General features: G+C 42.0%; 1 protein-coding gene across 3 annotated transcripts in view; it reads left to right on the top strand.

The window, feature by feature from the left end:
- ate1 (arginyltransferase 1) overlaps nt 1–25,374 on the top strand; it is a 228,999-nt gene that overhangs the window by 55,370 nt on the left and 148,255 nt on the right. The window contains exons 6-8 of one of the 3 annotated variants that reach the window (XM_045700642.2): nt 8,434–8,648; nt 11,953–12,081; nt 14,085–14,213. In XM_045700642.2, coding sequence (XP_045556598.2) covers nt 8,434–8,648; nt 11,953–12,081; nt 14,085–14,213 — 473 coding nt within the window. The remainder of the gene's footprint in view (nt 1–8,433; nt 8,649–11,952; nt 12,082–14,084; nt 14,214–25,374) is intronic. The other 2 variants (XM_014154421.3, XM_014154420.3) reach the window with 2 other exon arrangements.

Below are 25,374 nucleotides of genomic sequence, written 5' to 3'. Positions count from 1 at the left end.
ATACGGAACGGTTCCGTATTTCACTGAAATAATAAACATTTTGTTTTCGAAATGATAGTTTCCGGATTCGACCATACTAATGACCAAAGGCTCGTATTTCTGTGTGTTATGTTATAATTAAGTCTATGATTTGATATTTGATAGAGCAGTCTGACTGAGCGATGGTAGGCAGCAGCAGGCTCGCAAGCATTCATTCAAACAGAACCTTAGTGCATTTACCAGCAGCTCTTCGCAATTCTTCAAGCATTGCGCTGTTTATGACTTCAAGCCTATCAACCCCCGAGATTAGGCTGGTGTAACCGATGTGAAATGGCTAGCAAGTTAGCGGGTGCGCGCTAATAGCGTTTCAAACGTCACTCGCTCTGAGACTTGGTAGTGGTTGTTCCCCTTGCTCTACATGGGTAACGCTGCTTTGAGGGTGGCTGTTGTCGATATGTTCCTGGTTCGAGCCCAGATTGGAGCGAGGAGAGGGACGGAAGCTATACTGTTACACTGGCAATACTAAAGTGCCAATAAGAACATCCAAAAGTCAAAGGTATATGAAATACAAATCGTATAGAGAGAGATGATCCTATAATTCCTATAATAACTACAACCTAAAACTTCTTAAAGAGATAAATTGGTCCGGTATGCTCTGGTTTGAAACGCATTGTACGAACTGGAGAGAGCTTTCCGAGCTAAAGGTTAGCTGATGACCGCTAGCAGTGGTTAGCTGACTGATAGCTGGTAGCTAGTTAGCTAGCTTGCTTCAGTTGAGGTATTCCAGTTCGGAAGTAAATCGAGATACTTTAGGAAAAAAAAACAGATCCACACCACATTGGGTGAGGCAGGTTGCAGGAGAGTATTTTGAAGTTAAGGTTAAGGAAAAATATTAAAAAGAGTGCAAAGAAGATATATATATACATGGGACGGGACAAGACAAACACGCCTGACTGCTACGCCATCTTGGATATTTCTGTTCAATTCAAGAGGTGCAGCTCTATTTCCAATTTTCACTTTTTCCAAGAATATCCGTGCTGTCCATGCATTTGGCACATGACACCTCCCGCGGCAGCATTGCTCTGGCTACTAAGCAAAAACTAACATATTACAATATACTATTTATTTATGCAATTCATGCACTGGTGCTTTTGTTTAAGAATGCAGCAAATAATTTCACCTGTGCTCCTGGCTGATTATATAATCTTTTTAATCTTTCTACTTTGTCAAAAGCTGTAACTGGACTTTATTCTTTACTATAACTCTATTACGAATCGATTCTACAAATAAAGGTGATCAAATGAATTACACTGTTTTTATTGTAAGGGTAACAAAAATAGGCCTACATTTTATTCCTAGGAATTTGTAGGATTATACAAAACATATCCTTTACTCTGTGTAAACAAATAGCTATACTTTAAAAAAAATATAATTCCACAGTTATTCATGCAATCCTTAAATTGTTTATGCACTATTTATCAAGCGATGGTGCTTATGTTTGCGGCACCTTGCATGTTGAGATGCTTAAGATGATTCTTCAAAAATAAAGTTATTGGATTTCTTGGAAATGTTCTTAATTCCAGCATGGCTCAACCCTTGTCTTAAACTCATGGAAGTGAGGAAAATAAGCTCATGAAAGCAATTGAACATGTTTAGTTGACTAAGAAAATTCATCTAAAAGTTTCAGTATTGACTGATTGTTTTCAATTCAAGTATATTTGTTAGATCAGTAAGAAATATGCTAACATGATTGCTCTTACTAGCTAGCTCATTGCTTGGCAACAATCATGATCTTAAAAATATAATTAAGTTAATAATAAAATCCTACATTAAGAAGAAATGTTTTAGGAATTGCACTTACAAATTATCTTAAACTTATTTTGTTTTTATATTTTAAGCTTTTTTTGTGAATCTGGGCCCAGGTCATGATCAATTATATATATATATATAATATATATATATAAAAAAAGTGTAGAGCCCTGCTATATCAAATGTATTTATATAGCCCTTCTTACATCAGCTGATATCTCAAAGGGCTGTACAGAAACCCACCCTAAAACCCCAAAACAGTAAGCAATGCAGGTGTAGAAGCACGGTGGCTAGGAAAAACTCCCTAGAAAGGCCAAAACCTAGGAAGAAACCTAGAGGAACCAGGCTATGAGGGGTGGCCAGTCCTCTTCTGGCTGTGCCGGGTGGAGATTATAACAGCACATGGCCTAGATGTTCATAAATGACCAGCATGGTCAAATAGTAATAATCATCATAGTAGTTGTCGAGGGTGCAACAAGTCAGTAACACAAGAGTAAGTGTCAGTTGGCTTTTCATAGCCGATCTTTGAGAGTATCTCTACCGTTCCTGCTGTCTCTAGAGAGTTGAAAACAGCAGGTCTGGGACAGGTAGCACGTCCGGGGAATAGGTCAGGCTTCCAGCAGGTCTGGGACAGGTAGCACGGCCAGGTGAACTGGGGACAGCAGAGAGTCAGAGAGTCAGAGAGTGAGAGTGAGAGTGAGAACCCCACCCACTTTGCCAAACCACAACCTCCACACCGCTGGAGGGATATCTTCAACCACCAACATACCATCCCGGGACAAGGCCGAGTATAGCCCACAAAGATCTCCGGCACAGCCCAAGGGGGGCGCCAACCCAGACAGGAAGACCACGTCAGTGACTCAACCCACTCAAGTGATGCACCCCTTTGGGGCTTCACCATGTTTCATTGAAATGTACAGCTGTGTGTTATCCGCATAGCAGTGAAATGTAACATTATGTTTTCGAATGACATCCCCAAGAGGTAAAATATATAGTGAAAACAATAGTGGTCCTTAAACGGAACCTTGAGGAACACTGAAATTTACAGTTGATTTGTCAGAGGACAAACCATTCAGAGACAAACTGATATCTTTCCTACAGATAAGATCTAAACCAGGCCAGAACTTGTCCATGTAGACCAATTTGGGTTTCCAATCTCTCCAAAAGAATGTGGTGATCGATGGTATCAAAAGCAGCACTAAGATCTAGGAGCACGAGGACAGACGCAGAGCCTCCTTCTGACGTCATTAAAAGGTAATTTACCACCTTCACAAGTGCAGTCTCAGTGCTATGATGGTGTCTAAAACCAGGCTGAAGCGTTTCATATACATTGTCTTCAGGAAGGCAGTGAGTTGCTGCGCAACAGCTTTTTCTAAAATTTTTGAGAGGAGTGGAAGATTGGATATAGGCCGATTTTTAGTTTTTTATAATTTCTTGGTCAAGATTTGGCTTTTTCAAGATGCTTTATTACTGCCACTTTTAGTGAGTTTGGTACACATCTGGTGGATAGAGAGCCGTTTATTATGTTCAACATAGGAGGGCCAAGCACAGAAAGCAGCTCTTTCAGTAGTTTAGTTGGGATAGGGTCCAATATGCAGCTTGACGGTTTAGAGGTCGTAATTATTTTCATCATTGTGTCAAGAGATATAGTACTAAAACACTTTAGTGTCTCCCTTGATCCTAGGTCCTGGCAGGGTTGTGCAGACTCAGGACAACGGAGCTTTGGAGGAATACGCAGATTTAAAGAGTAGTCCGTAATTTGCTTTCTAATGATCATGATCTTTTCCTCAGAAGTTCATGAATTCATTACTGCTGAAGTGAGAGCCATCCTCTATTGGGGAATACTGCTTTTTAGTTAGCTTTGCGACAGTATCAAAAAGAAATTCCGGATTGTTCTTATTTTCCTCAATTAGGTTGGAAAAATAGGATGATCGACCAGCAGTGAGGGCTCTTCGATACTGCACGGTACTGTCTTTCCAAGCTAGTCGGAAGACTTCCAGTTTGGTGTGGCGCCATTTCCGTTCCAATTTTCTGGAAGCTTGCTTCAGAGCTCGTGTATTTTCTGTATACCAGGGAGCTAGTTTCTTATGAGAAATGTTTTTAGTTTTTAGGGGTGCAACTGCATCTAGGGTATTGCACAAGGTTAAATTGAGTTCCTCGGTTAGGTGGTTAACTGATTTTTGTCCTCTGACGTCCTTGGGTAGGCAGAGGGAGCTGGAAGGGCATCAAGGAATCTTTGGGTTGTCTGAGAATTTATAGCACGACTTTTAATGCTATTGCGAACGTAATAAAATGGTGGTCCGATAGTCCAGGATTATGAGGAAAAATATTAAGATCCACAACGTTTATTCCATGGGACAAAACTAGGTCCAGAGTATGACTCTGGCAGTGAGTAGGTCCGGAGACATGTTGGACAAAACCCACTGAGTCGATGATGGCTCCGAAAGCCTTTTGGAGTGGGTCTATGGACTTTTCCATGTGAATATTAAAGTCACCAAAAATTTGAATATTATCTGCGATGACTACAAGGTCCGATAGGAATTCAGGGAACTCAGTTAGGAACGCTGCATATGGCCCAGGAGGCCTGTTAACAGTAGCTATAAAAAGTGATTGAGTAGGCTGCATAGATGTCATGACTAGAAGCTCAAAAGATGAAAACGTTTTTGGTAAATTAAAATTTGCTATCGTAAATGTTAGCAACACCTCCGCCTTTGCGGGATGCGCCGAGGATATGGTCACTAGTGTAACCAGGGGGTGAGGCCTCATTTAACACAGTAAATTCATCAGGCTTAATCCATGTTTCAGTCAGGCCAATCACATCAAGATTATGATCAGTGATTAGTTCATTGACTATAACTGCCTTTGAAGTGAGGGATCTAACATTAAGGAGTTCTATTTTGAGATGTGAGGTATCACAATCTCTTTCAATAATGGCAGGGATGGAGGAGGTCTTTATACTAGTGAGATTGCTAAGGTGAACACCGCCATCTTTAATTTTGCCCAACCGAGGTCGAGGCACAGACACAGTTTCAATGGGGATAGCTGAGCTGACTACACTGACTGTGCTAGTGGCAGACTCCACTAAGCTGGCAGGCTGGCTAACAGCCTGCTGCCTGGCCTGCACCCTATTTCATTGTGGAGCTAGAGGAGTTAGAACCCTGTCTATGTTCGTAGATAAGATGAGAGCACCCCTCCAGCTAGGATGGAGACCTCAACAGGCCAGGCTTGGTCCTGTTTGTGGGTGAGTCCCAGAAAGAGGGCCAATTATCTACAAATTCTATCTTTTGGGAGGGGCAGAAAACAGTTTTCAACCAGCGATTGAGTTGTGAGACTCTGCTGTAGAGCTCATCACTCCCCCTAACTGGGAGGGGGCCAGAGACAATTAATCGATGCCGACACATCTTTCTAGCTGATTTACACGCTGAAGCTATGTTGCGCTTGGTGACCTCTGACTGTTTCATCCTAACATCGTTGGTGCCGACGTGGATAACAATATCTCTATACTCTCTACACTCGCCAGTTTTAGCTTTAGCCAGCACCGTCTTTAGATTAGCCTTAACGTCGGTAGCCCTGCCCCCTGGTAAACAGAGTATGATCGGTTGATGATTTGTTTTTAGTCTAATACTGTGGGTAATGGAGTCGCCAATGACTAGGGTTTTCAATTTGTCAGGGCTAATGGTGGGAGGCTTCGGCGTCTCAGACCCCATAACGGGAGGCGCAGAGACCAGAGAAGTCTCGGCCTCCGACTCGCTTAATGGGGAGAACCGATTGAAAGTTTCTGTCGGCTGAATAAGCGACACCGGTTGAGCATTCCTACAGCGTTTCCCTCCAGAAGCCATGAGAAAGTTGTCCAGCTGCGGGGACCGTGCGAGGGGGTTTATACTAACGTTACTATCTGTACTTACTGGTGGCACAGACGCTGTTTCATCCTTTCCTACACTGAAATTGCCCTTGCCTAACGATAGCGTCTGAAGCTGGGCTTGCAGCACAGCTACCCTCGCCGTATGGCGATCGTTCTCCTGTATATTATAAGTACAACGACTGCAATTAGAAGGCATCATGTTAATGTTACTTAGCTTCGGCTGTTTGAAGTCCCGACGAACCATGTCCAAATAAAACCTCCGGGGTGAAAAAGTTGAATGAAAAAAGTTGAGTTTGAGTAAGGGAAAAACTACAAATATACGGTAATGAAAAAGTAAAAACCGTGAAGTAGTCAGGTAGCAAAGTAAGATTGGCAACAAAATGCACAGCAGCACGGAAACAAGTCTGCAAGTTGTGACCGGAAACAGGAAGCCAAACAATCAAAGGAAGCATGTCATGTGCTATGTGTTTGGATCAGTCACAGTGTTTAGTCTGAACAGAGGCCAGAACCCAATATGTGACCGCTCCATCTTGCCCTGACTGTGTTTAGTTTATACTTATTTGGAGGGAAACCATTTGACCGCGCTGTCACTCCTGCTCTCTATCTCCTGCTCGGAAACGTTCTCTCTTTAGTCAAATGATATGGAGAGAATGTGAGGATATACAAGGGAAGGAGGTAATGCTCTCTCCCTCAGTCCTCTGACTGAGACACATATCCTTTTCTGTTTCTCTGTGGGAGAATGTGAATTGGATCGGCTACACCATGGTGCTCCCCTACAGAGTTATGTTGTAGCTACTGTAGACTTTCATTGCAGAAGTGTTTTAATCAATTATTTGGTGGTGTTAATATATTGATCATAGTTTTATCTAAAGTATAACTTTTGTAAATGTTTTACAATTTATGAAATTCACAGTGGATGGTCCTTCCATTCCTCCTCTGAGGAGCCTCCACTGCCTCGCGTCCTCTCGCCACTATCCCCGCCTCCTTCTCAAAACCCATTAGAGAAGGTCAGAGGGGACAGACCTCTAGCTATCTCATCCAATGGGATTTGAGGAGAGAGAGGATACGAGGAGTATGCAATTGAGATCTTCCCTCCCTCTTTTTCTTGCTTGCTCGCTTTCTCACGCTCTCTCTCCTTCATCTCACTTTGTCTATCTATCTCGTAACTTGGTGTCTATTGTCTAGAGTCTAGACACAGAATCACTCAACCTGCCCCATAGCATTAGCACCCAGACAACTGCAAAATCAACTGTGACCGAGGGATTTATCTATGGTCCCTGATTCAGAGTTCAGATAGGCTCACATAACTCTTACCTCAATGAATGATTTACAGAAGTGTGCAGCCCTCAAGTCAAAATACCGCCCATATAGATACTGACAGGAGTGTACAGTTCATCGTATGTAGAGACATTAGTATGTGTAGGTCTATGCTGAAGGCTGAGGATCGTTCCACCCAGTTTTGATACAGGGCCATATTAGTTAGAGCACACTGTAGTAAAATGCTTTGCAACAGAAAATGATAACTAGTTTTCTGATTGGACACGTTTTAGGTAGTCCTTGTTTCAGTTATTTTTCTTCCCTTTGATGACTAGTGAATATGACCCTGGTTCTGGTTCCTGACACTACTACTTACCCTGTCCTCCTGCGGGTCTCCAATATGACGTTCGCCAATCAAGAGGGTGCTTTTGGTGGCGGCTTGCGGAAGGCCAGGTGGGGAGGGGGAGGGATGGAGTTACTGGAGCTGCATTGTGCAATATATGCATGCGTCAAGTCAACAGAGTAGTCCGTCTTTGTCTCGGTCCTCTGTCATGTAGATGCAACAGACTCCTCTGTTCTCCTATCCTGTTTAAGCTGTATCAGCCTGGTTTGTATGTTTGTCTCTAAGACACTTCTGTTGTGATTTGTAGTGTGCTCCCTCTGATGTCAACAACAGACACACACCTCTGCCTAAGATCCAGTACTCTGTGTGGAGCAGCTACTGACGTGCTGGAAAGCTGAATGCTGTTTCCCATCCGAACCTGCAGCTCTGTCCAAACCATCCAGCACATACACACAGTCATATACGGTCATGATCTTCGTCATTTGTTTGGAAACTTCCCAGAGGCAGAGGACCTTCCATCTCCTAAGTTGATACGCCTTCATTTGAAACCAAAGGTGTCCCACAAAAAGCCAAGAAATCACTTGCAGTCAACAAACACAACCCATGCTGTGTTATAGGTTCTTGTGCGGTGATGTCATGTAAAGAGTATTGAGGAAGGGGGAAAAAATTGAAAACGGCATCCATGTAGATCAGTTTTTTTTTGTGTGTGGGTGCATGCGTGTGGAGGCTACGCTAAAGCAAACAAGGCAATCCGACTTCCCCTGAGGGGAGCAAAGCCATTGGAAACATGGCCTCACACCTACAAAATATCCCCAAATGTGGGACTCATCATCAATGGCAACATCGTTTAAAAGTAACCACCTCTTTCTCACTCCCACACTACCGTGTTAATAAACCTCATGCACCCCCCCCCCCCCCAAGCTCTTTTTCGCAATTCTTTTACATTGAACAGTTTTGGAAATGCTATACCCCAAGGTTGTTTTTGGAGTGAAAAAGGGTTATGATGTGGTGTCTTAACATCCTGAAGTTCTCGCACCCTTGGAAAGGAAACTTGTGCTCCCATCCATACCGTTCTAATATCTAACAATAGTATTTATTCTCTCCTTCCCACCCTCTCGTTCTCTTCCTGTTTTTCTCCCTCTCTCCATCCCCCTCTTCTCCATCTCTCTCTCCTCCCCTTCAGGGGTAGGAGCGGACCCCGGTAGGCCGTTGTGTAGGAAAGCCAAGGAACTGAGGAAGGCACGCCGGCTGCAGAAGGAGCAGAAGAGACAGGTTGGGGGTGGAGTCCCGGCCTCTGTGACCTCTAACCCCGCCACCCCCATCCAGCTCAACCAACCCAAAGCCCTGGAGGAGTTCATCAACGAATCTCTGCCCGATAGTCCTCTGCACCGCCTCGAGGTAAGCGAGAGAGGGGTTCAGGTCTACAACTACTTCCTAGCCCCTACTCATTCAGTGTCTACAGATCTGAAGGAACTGGATGCGTGTAAATAATACAGTGATGGCGCCACCTAGCCTTCCAGTGGCTTTAGGTGAGTTTCCTCTATATTGCTTTACGTCTATCCACTTCCAAAGGATCTACCTTCAGACCTGGCCAGAGAGAGGCCTCTATCTGCTGGCACAGTGACTTCACCATGCGTGCCTGTGGGGAGAATGGTACGGCCAGAGCTCAAGTGGAAAATCCAGCACTTCACGACACAAACTCAACCAAATGGTAGCCTGACCACACACACTGGGTCAGGTTACCCCAAGTAATCACATTCAAACGACTGTGCAGAGCTCTGCATTGTTTATAAGAGATGTAAATGTACTTTTGGCTCTGGTATGTACTGCAGGCAGGGCTACATCCCAAATGACACCCTATTCCCCATAACCTATAGTGTATTACTTTTGACCAAAGCTCTATGGGCCCTGGTCAAAAGTAGTGCACTATGAAGGGAATATAGTGCCATCTGGAGCACAAGCCCAGAGGGATAAAAATGTCCCTTTCCAGTGTAAGGCGAAGTTTTGGTCCATCCTCTTGACTTTTGCTGAGGTTGGTAGTCTAGAGTGATGTCAGCTTTTGATTAAGCCAGACCTTGAGACAAGCTATTCATTCACTGACTGGCACTGAGCTCCCATCAGACTCCTCTCCCAATCAGCTCATCTTAGCTGATTAGATTACTTCCATTGGCTGTGATGTTTACTCATTCAATTTCCTTAAGTGGATGTACACACAAGGTCAAGCCACCCAATTGAAGGTTAATTTGTTGTTTGGCAAGTTAAGATGATTGAAAGGCGCATGTGTTTGAAACACGAGTTTGTAGGCCTAAAGCATGCCGATGGGCTGCAATCAATGCTAGGAATTGGGATGTTTAGGATTCTGATGATATGGCGATAATTGAATCTGTTTTTTGCCATTCACACCACTCTTTATGACTTTGGGAGTATTAGAGACTTCAGCAGGAGCCTGTTCAGGATGATCAAATATACCAGAACATTCAGAATTAGATAGAAGTGAATTGAGTCGAGCAGATCTGACTGCCTGTCATGTAGAATAGGGATCGTGCAAGTCTGCTCTATTTATTCTATTTATATCGACAACTTTCTATCAGAACGTTTCATATCACCAAATACACCCCCGTTCAGATTTGTTGAGTAAGCTGTGGAGCTACAGGGGGAAAACTGAAGGTCTTGGACCGCAAGGATATTTTGGGTGTTTACACGAATGCAATTAACACTCCAGCTCCACTTCATCACCAGCACAACTGTTAAACATGTCAGACCGCCTGAGTGATGGAGACAGACAATCATTAGGAAAGGTCCGGGAGGAGGAGAGAACCATGTACATATGCCCCCAATGAAAGAGACATTGACAGGAGAGGTGATCGAGGGTAAGGGGCCCCTGACTATATTTAAGGCCCCTTCCCTTGTATTGATAGAGACATTGAGACTGTGGGAATCGTAAAGCCTTTTCCTTTAACCACAACCCTTTTCTCATCCACAACCCTTAGTGTTTTACAGTAAAACTAGTGGCTTTTAGTGAAAGACATAGATGAGATGTATGGAGGGTAAGGTTGGGACACATACTTGTGCCCTTGCCACCACCAGGGGTCAGTGTTGCCACATGATTGACACCCCCCTTCCCCAAAGGGAAGCGTATAACACCAACCTGTGTCTCTCTCTGTCTCGCTCAGTATGCCTTCCTATTATTTATTATCTTTTAGTTAAAACCCACTCCCCTCTCACACGTTCACTTGCTCTTGTTTGGCCATTGGCCTTCTCTGTTTATCAGACACATTCTTTAGTCGGCGAGTATCTCTTCTGCGCGTTTTTATCAAAGAGAACTGGATTTGGGCTCACACAGAGTTCCACATGTGGAACAGCGCATCGTCTTACAGGGGCTTTTGAAGGCCAATATCTCTCCATTTTAATTAAGTGGCATTACAGAAACATTATTGGAATGGTTTGGTGTTAGTCTGTCGGTGCCATCTCATTCGATTGTTATGAGAGCGTTGCGTTTTCACCAAACTATCCATTGTGGTGTTGGCTCAATAAAACTATTTCGGCGTATCAAAAGATATCTGGAGTTTTAAAAGTAAATTAAAGAGGCCTTACTTACTATTATCTTTTACGTAAAAGGCCCAACATCTTTGTTTGAATATACAATGCGTGTACCAAGCAGTCATATGAGAGCCCTGTGCATGTCCAACTCAAACAAACCTTGGGTTAAATTCCCTCGCAGGCTACTATTCAAATGGCAGGGGCATGTTGGCCAACAAAAGCTTAAAAACAAAGATGTTTAATTAAAATTAAGCTGGGGGGATTATGAAAGTTGAATTCTCACATTCTCAACACTAGTGGTTATGCTTTATCCAAAGCTCGAAGGCCTGTCTACCTGACTTTTGGGCCTGTTTAAAACTGGTTCTAATTCTCCCCTACTGTAGCTTGACATGACATGGTGAAGCACTGGAAATGGGGTTTATAACACACATGTCATGTTTGAGTGATCTCTTTGGTTTTTCAGGAGATCAACCCAGGTAAGGTCTTTAAATTATGTTTCTGTTAACATGATGACAAACACTTGTGATATTTACCTTATTTGTTATCTTTTGTCATGCTCTGACCTGTCACTCTGCTTGTCTCCATGGAGATGGACACAAACACTCCCTCCTCCTTTATCAACCTCACTGCTTGGGTGTAGCACCAACACCTTTGGTTGCGGTAATAGAAAACTGCATTGTAAATAACTCCCACCCAATATAACTTCTGAACGCTGTTTATTGTGTTAATCATTCAGTCAAATACAAGATGTATAATAAAGGCTCACCTTGGTGTATCCTGTCCCCACACACGTGGAATATAGAATGATTACTTAATACAAAACATTTTTCACAAGGGCCTACCTTAGAGGAAAACGGCTTAGATGGTTAAAGCCTGATGTGGCATGCTTGAAAATGAGAAATGTAACACTCAGAAAGATTTGCCTTAGTTTGCTAGTACCCATAAGTGACGGACAGAGTTAATAGAGGAAGAGACATTCAGTTTACCCACCATTCTGTTTCTTTCATACTTTTTTAAATACATTTTTCCTCCCCCTGCTTTAATATGTGAATGTGACGTACCCTCTGTGTGGATTTGTCTCCACTTATCGTTCTGTGTCCTATTTAAATGCCTGTCTTTTTATTTTTGTCTTAACCCTTCTCTGCCCGTCCCTCTTTTGAAGGTGAGGCTAGTGCGCTCCAACCCCCCCAGTTCACAGTTCAAAGCCTCTTTCGACGCCTCCTACCAGGTGTACAAACTCTACCAGATGGCCATTCACCACGACCCTCCAGACAAGCCCACCGAGAGCCAGGTCAGGGGTCAGCAGGTCAACCTGCTCAAGGGGCACAGGGGGAAGGGAGGGTGGGAGGGCGAGGGTGCTTTTGATATCAAAACACAGTGAACAGTGTTGAGAGTAAATTCAAATGTCTTTATTATAAATCCAGATGTGGAAATTTGTCTTTGGCTTCATAACATGATTTATATAAAAACAAACAACATTAAAACATCTCGTCAACATTGGGTGAACATCTTGAACCGACAGATGTAATTGTTATCTGGAGTTTGCCAAATGGTATAATCAGTCTCTCTCCAATATGAGCGAAGTATCTCTGACCAATGTTTGTGTGCAATCTGTCATCAGGCAACTAAGATGATACAGATGAAAGTGAATGGGGTGCTAAGTGAAAGGGAATGGAGACATTTGATAGAGTAGTGGAGGGGAAATGGCGAGAACTTGGAATTACGTGACATGGAAGAGCAAGTTACCATAATCACACTCTGGCTATGGAAGTGGTTAGGATGGAGAGAAGAAAAAATGTAAAGTGTGACTCTGTGGGTCAGTGGAGGCAGCTGAGGGGAGGACGGCTCATAATAATGGCGGGAAAGGAGCTAGTGGAATGGCATCAAACACATGGAACCCATTTATTTGGTATCATTCCACTAATAATGCTCCAGCCATTACCATGAGTCTATCCTCCCCAATTAAGGCTTCACCAACCTCCTGTAGTATGGGTATGAATGAAATGGAGAAAGTGAATGAAGGACTCAGGATTAGGGGAGTGTGTGTGTCTGTGTGCGCACTCTCTTACATGTTTGTGGATGTCTGAATGTGTGTGCATGTGATTTCTTGTTCGCTCGCAGGGGGAAATGTTCCCATACACGGAGGAGGGTGAAGGCAATGTTTCTACAGGTGCCTCAGCCTAATTGGGTCTTTAGTTTCTGGTTGTGTCCTAAATAGCACCCTATTCTGTACCTAGTGCACTACTTTTGACCAGATCCAAGTAGTGCACTATGTAGGGAATAGGGTGCCATTTGGGATGCTGCCTCTAGCTGTTTGAATACGGTGGCAGTCAGGTATTCATTCCCACCCTCTTCCTCTTTCCTTCGTCAGTCTTCCAATCCCTCTGTGCCCATCACTCCTGCTAGTTTGTTTTTATTTCATTCCCAACCAGTCACAGTTGTTGAACTGAAGCATCCACTTAAAATTCAGTGTTAGCATTAGTTTGTCGTTTTTGCCCATGCTGGCACTTGACACACTTGGAGGATTGTCTCCGCTCTGCGGTTCTCACCAGACATTCTGTCTCGAAGGCTGGAGCTATACTATACCTCAGCCTGATTTTATCTGTGTAAATCTCACACCACTTGGGACATTGCTATTATCTCATATCTGGATGTATACAAGAGTAAAAGCGAGTGTGTAGATCCCTATCTGAATGTGAGTGTGTGTGGAATGTGGATGCCTGTTCCTTGAATCTCATATCTTAGAACTCCATTCAACCTCTAGTCCCCCTGTCTTTCACTTTGAGGGTTCGTCATCAACCGAGACGCGGGGGTGGTACACTAGCCTCATCTTCAGGGTCCCTGGATCCCTCATCTCCAGGCAGTAACCACCACTGGACTCACTCTCCCAGAATTCTTAGTTTTGGTTTGTTGTAAATTCTATGGTTGGAATCTTGATTGTCCTGACTTGTCTCAATTCAAAACCGAGCAGCTAAAAAAAAAAAAAGAATCAATAGAACTTTGAACTGGGAGTCTGAATTGATTCAGTAGAACCTTTTTATAGTGCTAAACTGCTTATGCGGCATTGTCTAAAACCTCTCCACTTATTGTTTGGTTCCCCTATTGTCTGTCCATCCCCCCTGCAAACCACTACCACATCTTCCTCCTCTTCATTCTCCTTCCAACACCCCAACTCCATACTGTATGTCCTCATTCTTCTTCGCCGTTTCTTTCCCCCTTCGCTGTCCCCACTCTCGACAACCAATGTTGACTTTATCCATCCCTCCACTTCTTCTTTCACCATCCTCTCCGAAGGTGAGGCTAGTGCCCGTCAATGATGATGATCCTCAGTTCATGGCGACCTATGAGCAGTCGGCAGCGCTGTACGCACGCTACCAGATGGCCGTTCACGGCGACACCCCTTCCGAGTGTAACGAGAGTGAGGTACGGTAACGTTTCTGACATCGCACCTACTGTAATGCACAGGGCACAGTGACTGCCACAATGCTACCATGCGCTGTGCTGTACACGCCACCCTGCCACATTTTGCTCCTCTATCACAAACACCAGTACCATCCATAGAAGGGTTGAAATTATTTTTTGTTACCAATTAACTTGAAATAAATATGAGTATTCATTTAATGTCAGCAGAAAATATGCCTAGATATGAATATTCATGCATTTATATTAGAGGTCGACCGATTAATCAGAATGGCCGATTAATTAGGGCCGATTTCAAATTTTCATAACAATCGGTAATCGGTATTTTTGGCCACCGATTTGCCGAATTTTTTATTTTTTATTTTATATATTTTGTTTACCAAGGTGAGTCAGATTAAGAACACATTCTTATTTTCAATGACGGCCTAGGAACGGGATTTAACTGCCTTGTTCAGGGGGGATTCGTTTTTGCAACCTTCCGGTTACTAGTCCAACGCTCTAACCACCTGCCTTACATTGCACTCCACGAGGAGCCTGCATGGCAGGCTGACTACCTGTTACGCGAGGGCAGCAAGAAGCAAAGGTAAGTTGCTACCTAGCATTAGACTTATAAAAAACTATCAATCTTAACATAATCACTAGTTAACTACACATGGTTGATGATATTACTAGTTTATCTAACATGTCCTGCGTTGCATATAATCGATGCGGTGCCTGTTCATTTATCATTGAATCACAGCCTACTTCGACAAACGGGTGTTGATTAAACAAGCGCATTTGCGAAAAAAGCACTGTCGTTGCACCAATGTACCTAACCATAAACATCAATGCCTTTCTTTAAAATCAATACACAAGTATATATTTTTCAACCTGCATATTTAGTTAAAATTGCCTGCTAACATGAAATTGTGTCACATCTCTAGCGTTCATTGCACGCAGAGTCAGGGTATATGCAACAGTTTGGGCTGCCTGGCTCGTTGCGAACTAATTTGCCAGAATTGTACGTAATTATGACATGCATTGCACAACCTTCAATGTTAACAGGAATATTTAGACTTAGATAAAATACGGAACGGTTCCGTATTTCACTGAAAAAATAAACGTTTTGTTTTCGAGCTGATAGTTTCTGGATTTGATATATTAATGACCTAAGGCTCATATTTCTGTGTGTTTATTATATTATAATTAAGTCTATGACTTGATCGAGCAGTCTGACTGAGCGATGGTAGGCAGCAGCAGGCTCGTTAGCATTCATTCAGACAGCACTTTTGTGCGTTTTGCCAGCAGCTCTTCGCTGTGCTTCAAGCTGTTTATGACTTCAAGCCGGGTGGGTATAATTTGTGGAACGTTCCAACAGGAATCTATTCCAAAAACTTCGTAAATAACAAGGTTGCCAAAAAACAATGCATACAAAGTTGTATAGCGGCAGAATAAGATACCGGGTAGGGAGTTTCGTTCATTGCATTTTTCACTCATCACGTTTATTCCGAAAAATGTCTGTCCTCACTCTGGTTGCCTATGGACAAACATTAAGAATAAGCTACGTGGTGAGTTGATGCCTATTCGGCAGCTAGTTAGCTAGGTTTGTATGCGTTGTTGGTTGGCAACCTTTTACTTTACGTTTTTTGGAACAGATTCCTGTTGGAACGTTCCACAAATTATACCCACCCCTTCAAGCCTATCAACTCCCAAGATGAGGCTGGTGTAACCGATGTGAAATGGCTAGCTAGTTAGCGGGGTGCACGCTAATAGCGTTTCAAACGTCACTCGCTCTGAGACTTGGGAGTGGTTGTTTCCCTTCCTCTACATGGGTAACGCTGCTTCGAGGGTGGCTGTTGTCGATGTGTTCCTGGTTTGAGCCCAGATAGGAACGGAAGCTATACTGTTACACTGGCAATACTAAAGTGCCTATAAGAACATCCAATAGTCAAAGGTATATGAAATACAAATCGTATAGAGAAATAGTCCTATAATTCCTATAATAACTACAACCTAAAACTTCTTACCTGGGAATATTGAAGACTCATGTTAAAAGGAACCACCAGCTTTCATATGTTCCCATGTTCTGAGCAAGGCACTTAAACGTTAGCTTTTTTACATGGCACATATTGCACTTTTACTTTCTTCTCCAACACTTTGTTTTGCATTATTTAAACCAAATTGAACATATTTCATTATTTATTTGAGGCTAAATTGATTTTATTGATGTATTATATTAAGTTAAAATAAGTGTTCAGTATTGTTGTAATTGTCATTATTACAAAACAAAAAAAAAAGCACAAATATAGGTATCGGCGTCGAAAAATCATAATCGGTCGACCTCTAATTTACATTCTATCTGTCGCGATCTGTCCTGTTGAGAATTTTCTGCCGGTTTTCTTTTCCATTTTTGAGTACAATGTCAATGTCCTTAACATCACATGATTGCTCTGACCAGCGTAGCATGTTCACACAGCAAATTTCCTGCATGCTTGTTTGCAGATAAACTAACACACCACAATGGGTATATGTATGGGGTTAACAGTTAGATTACCCTGCATGCCATTATGTAAGTTGATTCCATTGTGTTTGATGGTGATTTATGACTAGGTGAAGTCAATACATGTCATTGCCTGTGTGTTTCATGCTCTGTGTCTCAAGGCATCCTATTCCCTATATAGTGCACTACTTTTGAGCAGAGCCAAGAGCAATTACAGGGAATAGGGTGCCATCTGTGATTCAACCAGGGTCAGATAAGACACACACATGGAACCCCATCGTTATTAATGACTCTTAATTTTTTTATTTCACATTTATTTAACCAGGTAGGCCAGTTGAGAACAAGTTCTCATTTACAACTGCGACATGGCCAAGATAAAGCAAAGCAGTGCGACAAAAACAACAGCACAGTTACACATGGATAAACAAAAGTACAGTCAATAACACAATAGAAAAATCTATATACAGTGTGTGCAAATGGCGTAAGGAGGTAAGGGAATAAATAGGCCATAGTAGCGAAGTAATTACAATTTAGCAAATTAACACTGGAGTGATAGATTTGCAGATGATGATGTGCAAGTAAAAATACTGGTGTGCAAAAAAGTAAATAAAAACAATATGGGGATGAGGTAGGTAGTTTGATAGGCTATTTACAGATGGGCTATGTACAGCTGCAGTGATCGGTAAGCTGCTCAGATAGCTGATGATTAAAGTTAGTGAGGGAGATATGTCTCCAACTTCAGCAATTTTTGCAATTCGTTCCAGTCATTGGCAGCAGACAACTGGAAGGAAAGGCGGCCAAAGCAGGTGTTGGCTTTTGGGATGACCAGTGAGATATACCTGCTGGAGCGTGTGCTACAGCTGGGTGTTATGGTGACCAGTGAGCTGAGATAAGGCGGAGCTTTACCTAGAAAAGACTTATAGATGGTGGTTGCATCGTCAGGGCAATGTTATAGATTCAAGTTGAGTGACTGCAGTGCGATGCGGGAGTTAGTTTCACTCTAATAAACAGGAAGAGGCTGACCTGAATACTGGATACTCCTCTCAATCAACAACTATTAATCACAACACTAGACTCTAATGAGCCAGTGTGGATCATATGGGTCATTCCACAAATAGTGCATTTTGGGTAGTGTAACTTAGTAAAAAAAAAATGAATTTCAATTAATTTTAACATTGTCATAGAGAGCACGTTTGACTTCATAAACATGTTTTCCCATCTCAAGGGGAAAAACAAGACCTATAGTAAGTGCCAATAAAGTAACAGAGTTTGACTGTAACAGGTTTGAGGTTTTATCTTAAATGAAACATAAATCCCCTTGTGATGGGGAATGGAAACGGAAACTTGTGTGCAAACGCAAGCTGCAATTGAGTGCAACCTTACACGGAAACCAAACCGGCTGCGTGTGTGCGCCATCGTGCATAAATGTATTTTGTCCCCCTACACCAAACGTGATCACGACACGCAGGTTAAAATATCAAAACAAACTCTGAACCAATGACATTAATTTGGGGACAGGTCAAAAAGCATTAAACATGCATGGCAATTTGGCTAGTTAGCTTGCACTTGCTAGCTAATTCGTCCTATTTAGCTAGCTTGCTGTTGTTAGCTAATTTGTCCTGGGATATAAACATTGAGTTATTTTACCTGAAATGCACAAGTTCCTCTACTCCGACAATTAATCCACACATAAAACCAATTCGGCCAACCGAATCGTTTCTAGTCATCTCTCCTCCTTCCAGGCTTTTTCATCTTTGAACTTATATGGTGATTGGCATCGATACTTTCATAGTATTACCACGACGACCGGCAAAACAGTTTGTCTTTCAATCACCCACGTGGGTATAACCAATGAGATGGCACGTGGGTACCTGCTTCTATAAACCAATGAGATGGGAGAGGCAGGACTTTCAGCACGATCTGCGTCAGAAATAGAAAGGAGTTCTATTTTAGCCCTTGGCAATGCAGACGCTCGTTGGCGTGCACGAGCAGTGGGTGCAATAATCGAATAACATGGATTTTTGCGACGCACGCGACGTGTCTGGTCAGCATGTCACACTTTTTTTTACACTGTTCAAACATTTCTAGCCCATCTTCATTATGGGTAACAGGGTGTTATGCTCGACTCACTTAGTTTTCCACCACTAAACACCAGAAAATGGCCAGAAAGAGTAGAACCAGCTCACCTGCTTTTACACTATGATTTGACTATTATACTGTATATTCAATGTTTCTTTTGAAAAAATTATTTTAAAAGGAATAGTTTCACCATATCAGTTCACGTAACAGGGTTGACCTTAAAATTAAGGACAGACTTAAATTCATCATTAATCACAAAAAATGATCTTCAGAAATGACTTTGTCAAAGCAAGGACATAACTAGGGCTTTAAAATGATGGTAAAAACTTTAAATGTTGGTGTAAGTGGGTTAAAACCTTCAAACTGATTTTTGGCACTTTAGCAAGTCTATATTAATCTTAAATCTGATTTATTTAATTTTTAGTAAAGTCTCTATTAAAAAGCACTTCAGAAAGCATTCACACCCCTTGACTTTTTCCACATTTTGTTGTTACAGCATGGATATAAAAAGGATTAAATTGAGAAAAATGTTTGTTACTAGCCTACCCAATAATGTCAAAATTGAAAAGCTGAAATGTCTTCAGTCAATAAGTATTAACCCCTTTTGTTATGGCAAGCCTAAATAGGTTCTGGAATAAAAATGTGCTTCAAAAGTTGCATGGACGCACTCTGTGCAATAAGTGTTTAACATAGATTTTTGAATGACTACTTCATCTCTGTACCCCACACATACAATTGTCTGTAAGGTCCTTCAGTCAAGCAGTACATTTCAAACACAGATTCAACCACAAAAATCAGGGAGGTTTTCCAATACCTCGCAAAGAAAGGCACCTATAGGTAGATTGGTAAAATAAAAAGCTCACATTTGAATATTTCTTTGAGCATAGTTTAGTTATTAATTACTCTTTGGATGGTGTATCTATACACCCAGTAACTACAAAGATACAGGCGTCCTTCCTAACTCAGTTACCGGAGAGGTAGGAAACCGCTCAGGGATTTCACAATGAGGCCAATGGTGACATGAAAGCAGTTACAGGGTTTAATGTCTGTGATAGGAGGAAAGTGAGGATGCATCAACATTGTAGTGCATAATACTAACCTAATTGACAGAGTAAAAAGAAGGCTATACAGAATAAAAAATATTTCCGAACATGCATCCTGTTTGCAACAAGGCACTAAAGTAAGTTGCAAAAAATGTTGCAAAGCAATTAACTTTACAGTGCATTCGGAAAGTATTCAGACCCCTTTTTCCAAATGTTGTTATGTTACAGCCTTATTATAAAATGGATTATAAAAATTAAAATCCTTAATCTACAAACAGTACCCCATAATGACAAAGCAGAAATAGGTTTTTAGAAATGTTTGCACATTTATAATAATAAAAAAACCTCTTATTTACGTACGTTTTCAGACCCTTTGCTATGAGACTGGAAATTGAGCTCAGGTGGATCCTGTTTCCATTCATCACCCTTGAGATGTTTCTAAAACTTGATTGGAGTCCACTTGTGGTAAATTCAATTGATTGGACATGATTTGGAAAGGCACACACCAGTCTAGATAAGGTCCCACAAATGAAAGTGCATGTCAGAGGAAAAACCAAGCCATGAGGTTGATGGAATTGTCCGTAGAGCAATCAGGGGAGAAGAGCCTTGGTCAGGGAGGTGAAGCAGAAACCGATGGAGCTCCATAGTTCCTCTGTGGAGATGGGAGAACCTTCCAGAAGAACAACAATCTTTGCAGCACTGCACCAATCAGGCATTTATGGTAGAGTGGCCAGACAAGCCTCTCCTCAGTAAAGGCACATGACAGCCCGCTTGGAGTTTGCCAATAGGCACCTAAAGGACTCTGACCATGAGAAACAAGATTCTCTGGTCTGATTAAACCAAGGTTGAACTCTTTGGCCAGAATGCCAAACGTCACACCTGGAGGAAACCTTGCATCCCTACGGTGAAGCATGGTGGTAGCTGCAAAATGCTGTGGGGATGTTTTTCAGTGGCAGGGACTGGGAGACTAGTCAGGATTGATGGAAAGATGAACGGAGCGAAGTACAGAGATCCTTGATGAAAACCTGCTCCAGAGCACTCAGGACCTCAGACTTGGGCAATGGTTCACCTTCCAACAGGACAACGACCCTAAGCATACCGCCAAGACAACGCAGGAGTGGCTTCGGGACAAGTCTCAATGTCCTTGAGTGGCCCAGGCAGAGCCTGGACTTGATCCCGATCGAACATCCTTGGAGATGCCTGAAAGTAGCTGTGCAGTGATACTCCCCATTCAACCTGACAAGAGCTTGAGAGGATCTACAGAGAAGAATGGGGAAAAACTCCCCAGATGCAGGTTTGCCAAGCTTGTAGCGTCATACCTAAGACTCGATGCTGTAATCGTGCCAAAGATGCTTCAACAAAGTACTGAGTAAAGGGTCTAAATACTTGCAGTACTAGTCAACTTTGAACACACCTTCTCATTCAAGGATTTTTCTTTATTTTTGCTATTTTCTACATTGTGGAATAATAGTGAACACATCAAACTATAAAGTAACACATGGAATCATGTAGTAGCCAAGTGTTAAACACATCAAAATATACTGCTCAAAAAAATAAAGGGAACACTTAAACAACACATCCTAGATCTGAATGAAAGAAATAATCTTATTAAATACTTTTTTCTTTACATAGTTGAATGTGCTGACAACAAAATCACACAAAAATAATCAATGGAAATCCAATTTATCAACCCATGGAGGTCTGGATTTGGAGTCACACTCAAAATTAAAGTGGAAAACCACACTACAGGCTGATCCAACTTTGATGTAATGTCCTTAAAACAAGTCAAAATGAGGCTCAGTAGTGTGTGTGGCCTCCACGTGCCTGTATGACCTCCCTACAACGCCTGGGCATGCTCCTGATGAGGTGGCGGATGGTCTCCTGAGGGATCTCCTCCCAGACCTGGACTAAAGCATCCGCCAACTCCTGGACAGTCTGTGGTGCAACGTGGCATTGGTGGATGGAGTGAGACATGATGTCCCAGATGTGCTCAATTGGATTCAGGTCTGGGGAACGGGCGGGCCAGTCCATAGCATCAATGCCTTCCTCTTGCAGGAACTGCTGACACACTCCAGCCACGAGGTCTAGCATTAGGAGGAACCCAGGGCCAACCGCACCAGCATATGGTCTCACAAGGGGTCCGAGGATCTCATCTCGGTACCTAATGGCAGTCAGGCTACCTCTGGCGAGCACATGGAGGGCTGTGCGGCCCCCCCAAAGAAATGCCACCCCACACCATGACTGACCCACCGCCAAACCGGTCATGCTGGAGGATGTTGCAGGCAGCAGAACGTTCTCCACGGCATCTCCAGACTCTGTCACATGTGCTCAGTGTGAACCTGCTTTCATCTGTGAAGAGCACAGGGCGCCAGTGGCGAATTTGCCAATCTTGGTGTTCTCTGGCAAATGCCAAACGTCCTGCACGGTGTTGGGGAGACGGCGGTTGGACAAGGAGACGGCGGTTGGAACCAAAAATCTCAAATTTGGACTCATCAGACGAAATGACAGATTTCCACCGGTCTAATGTCCATTGCTAGTGTTTCTTGGCCCAAGCAAGTCTCTTCTTCTTGTTGGTGTCCTTAGGAGTGGTTTCTTTGCAACAATTTGACCATGATGGCCTGATTCATGCAGTCTCCTCTGAACAGTTGATGTTGTCTCTTATTTAAACTCTGAAGCATTTATTTGGCCTGGAATTTGTGAAGTGTAGCAGCGGTAACTCAGGGTCTTCCTTTCCTGTGGCGGTCCTCATGAGCGCCAATTTCATCATAACGCTTGATGGTTTTTGCAACTGCACTTGAAGAAACTTTCAAAGTTTTTGACTGACCTTCATGTCTTAAAGTAATGATGGTCTGTCATTTCTCTTTCCTTATTTGAGCTGTTCTTGCCATATGGACTTGGTCTTTTACCAAATAGGGCTATCTTCTGTATACCACCCCTACCTTGTCACAACACAACTGATTGTCTCAAATGCATTAGATGGAAATAAATTCCACAAATTAACTTTTAACAAGGCACAACTGTGAATTGAAATGCATTCCAGGTGACTACCTCATGAAGCTGGTTGAGAGAATGCCAAGAGTGTGCAAAGCTGTAAAGGCAAAGGGTGGCTACTTTGAATAGTTATCACCCTTTTTTTTGGTTTACTACATGATTCCATATATTCTTTATTTCTTAGTGTTGATGTCTTCACTATTATTCTGCAATGTAGAACATAGTACAAATAAAGAACCCTTGAATGATGGTCAAAGCCAATTCCTCCTTCGGCCGCCTCTCCTTCCAGTTCTCTGCTGCCAATGACTGAAACGAACTACAAAAATCTCTATAACTGGAAACACTTATCTCCCTCACTAGCTTTAAAACCTCTTGGGGCTAGGTGGGACGCTAGCGTGCCACCCGTGGTGCACTCCATCAACAGCAGGTGCATTTCAAGAGCGGCAAATTTGAATCCAAATAAATGTCAAAATTCAAATTTTTCAAAAATACAACTATGTTACACCATTTGAAAGATAAACATCTCCTTAATCTAACCACGTTTTACGATTTCAAAAAGGTTTTACGGCGAAAGCATAAATTTAGAGTATGTTAGGACAGTACATTTACAAGAGTTGTGTGTAATGTTTTGTCAAGTCAAAGACAGGGTCACCAAAACCATAAAACCAGCTAAAATGATACACTAACCTTTTACAATCTCCATCAGATGACACTCCTAGGACATTATGTTAGACAATGCATGCATTTTTAGTTCTATCAAGTTGATATTTATATCCAAAAACAGCGTTTTACTATGGCATTGATGTTGAGGAAATCGTTTCCCTCCAATAACCGGCAGTCAAGTCAGCGTCACAAATTAAATAATTAAAATTAGAAAACATTGGTAAAATATTATATTGTCATTTAAAGAATTATAGATTTACATCTTTTGAACGCAATCAACTTGCCAGATTTAAAAATAACCTTACTGGGAAATCACACTTTGCAATAATCTGAGCACTGTGCCCAGAAAAATACGCGTTGCGATACAGACTAGACGTCATGTTGGGGAGATCTAAAATCGAAAATACTATGTAAATAATCCATTACCTTTGATTCTCTTCATCAGATGTCACTTCCAGGTATCACAGGTCCATAACGAATGTAGTTTTGTTCAAAAAAGCTCATCATTTATGTCCAAAAATCTCCGTCTCGTTAGCACATGATGTAAGCCAGCCGGACTTCTCGTCATGAACGAGGGGAAAAAATATATTTCCGTTCGTTCAAACATGTCAAACGTTGTATAGCATAAATCATTAGGGCCTTTTTTAACCAGAACATGAATAATATTCAAGGTGGACGAATGCATAGTCTTTTATAACGTATTGGAACGAGGGTACCCAACATGAAGTAGCGCGCCAGGTGTCTAATGGGACATCACCGTTCCATGGCTCTTGTTCGGTCAGATCTCCCTCCAGAAGACTCAAAACACTTTGTAAAGGCTGGTGACATCTAGTGGAAGCAATAGGAAGTGCCAAAATATTCCTAAACCCCTGTGTTTTTCAATGGGATAGGTTTAAAGTCAATACAACACATCAGGTATCCACTTCCTGTCAGAAAATGTCTCAGGGTTTTGCCTGCCAAATGAGTTCTGTTATACTCACAGACACCATTCAAACAGTTTTGGAAACTTTAGAGTGTTTTCTATCCATATATAATAAGTATATGCATATTCTAGTTACTGGGTAGGATTAGTAACCAGATTAAATCGGGTACATTTTTTTTATCCAGACGTGCAAATGCTGCCCCCTAGACCCAACAGGTTAAGCACCAGCTGACAGAGCAGCTCACAGATTACTGCACCTGTACATAGCACATCTATAATTTAGCCCAAACAACTACCTCTTCCCCTACTGTATTTATTTATTTATTTATTTTGCTCCTTTGCGCCCCATTATTTCTATTTCTACTTTGCACTTTCTTCCACTGCAAATCTACCATTCCAGTGTTTTACTTGCTATATTGTATTTACTTCACCACCATGGCCTTTTTTGCCTTTACCTCCCTTATCTCACCTCATTTGCTCACTTTGTATATAGACTTATTTTTCTACTATATTATTGACTGTATGTTTGTTTTACTCCATGTGTAACTCTGTTGTATGTGTCAAACTGCTTGCTTTATCTTGGCCAGGTTGCAATTGTAAATGAGAACTTGTTCTCAACTTGCCTACCTGGTTAAATAAAGGTGAAATAAATAATAAATGAGTAGGTGTCAACTTTTGACTGGTACTGTATGTAAATTAGATTTCTGTATTTAATTTTTTATTATTTTGCCAAAGTTTTAAAAAACACTTTCACTTTGTCATTATGGGTTATTTTGTGTAGATGGTTAAGGGAAAAACTATTTAAAATGTGTATTTATTTAGAATTCAGACTGTAAAACAACAATGTGAAATAATCAACAGGTATGACTACTTTGAAGGCACTATAACCGGCTTTTAAAATACAATATTGGTGAACAGTTTCAACTTAAAATATCGAAGGGCTTCAAAATGTACTCTATTTGCTTCCCGAGTTTCGCAGCGGTCTAA

Source organism: Salmo salar, chromosome 18, assembly GCF_965601325.2.
Source record: "Salmo salar chromosome 18, fSalSal1, whole genome shotgun sequence".
Taxonomy (NCBI): domain Eukaryota; kingdom Metazoa; phylum Chordata; class Actinopteri; order Salmoniformes; family Salmonidae; genus Salmo; species Salmo salar.
Note: the sequence above shows the minus strand (reverse complement) of the source record. Positions and strands in the feature narration are given on the sequence as shown.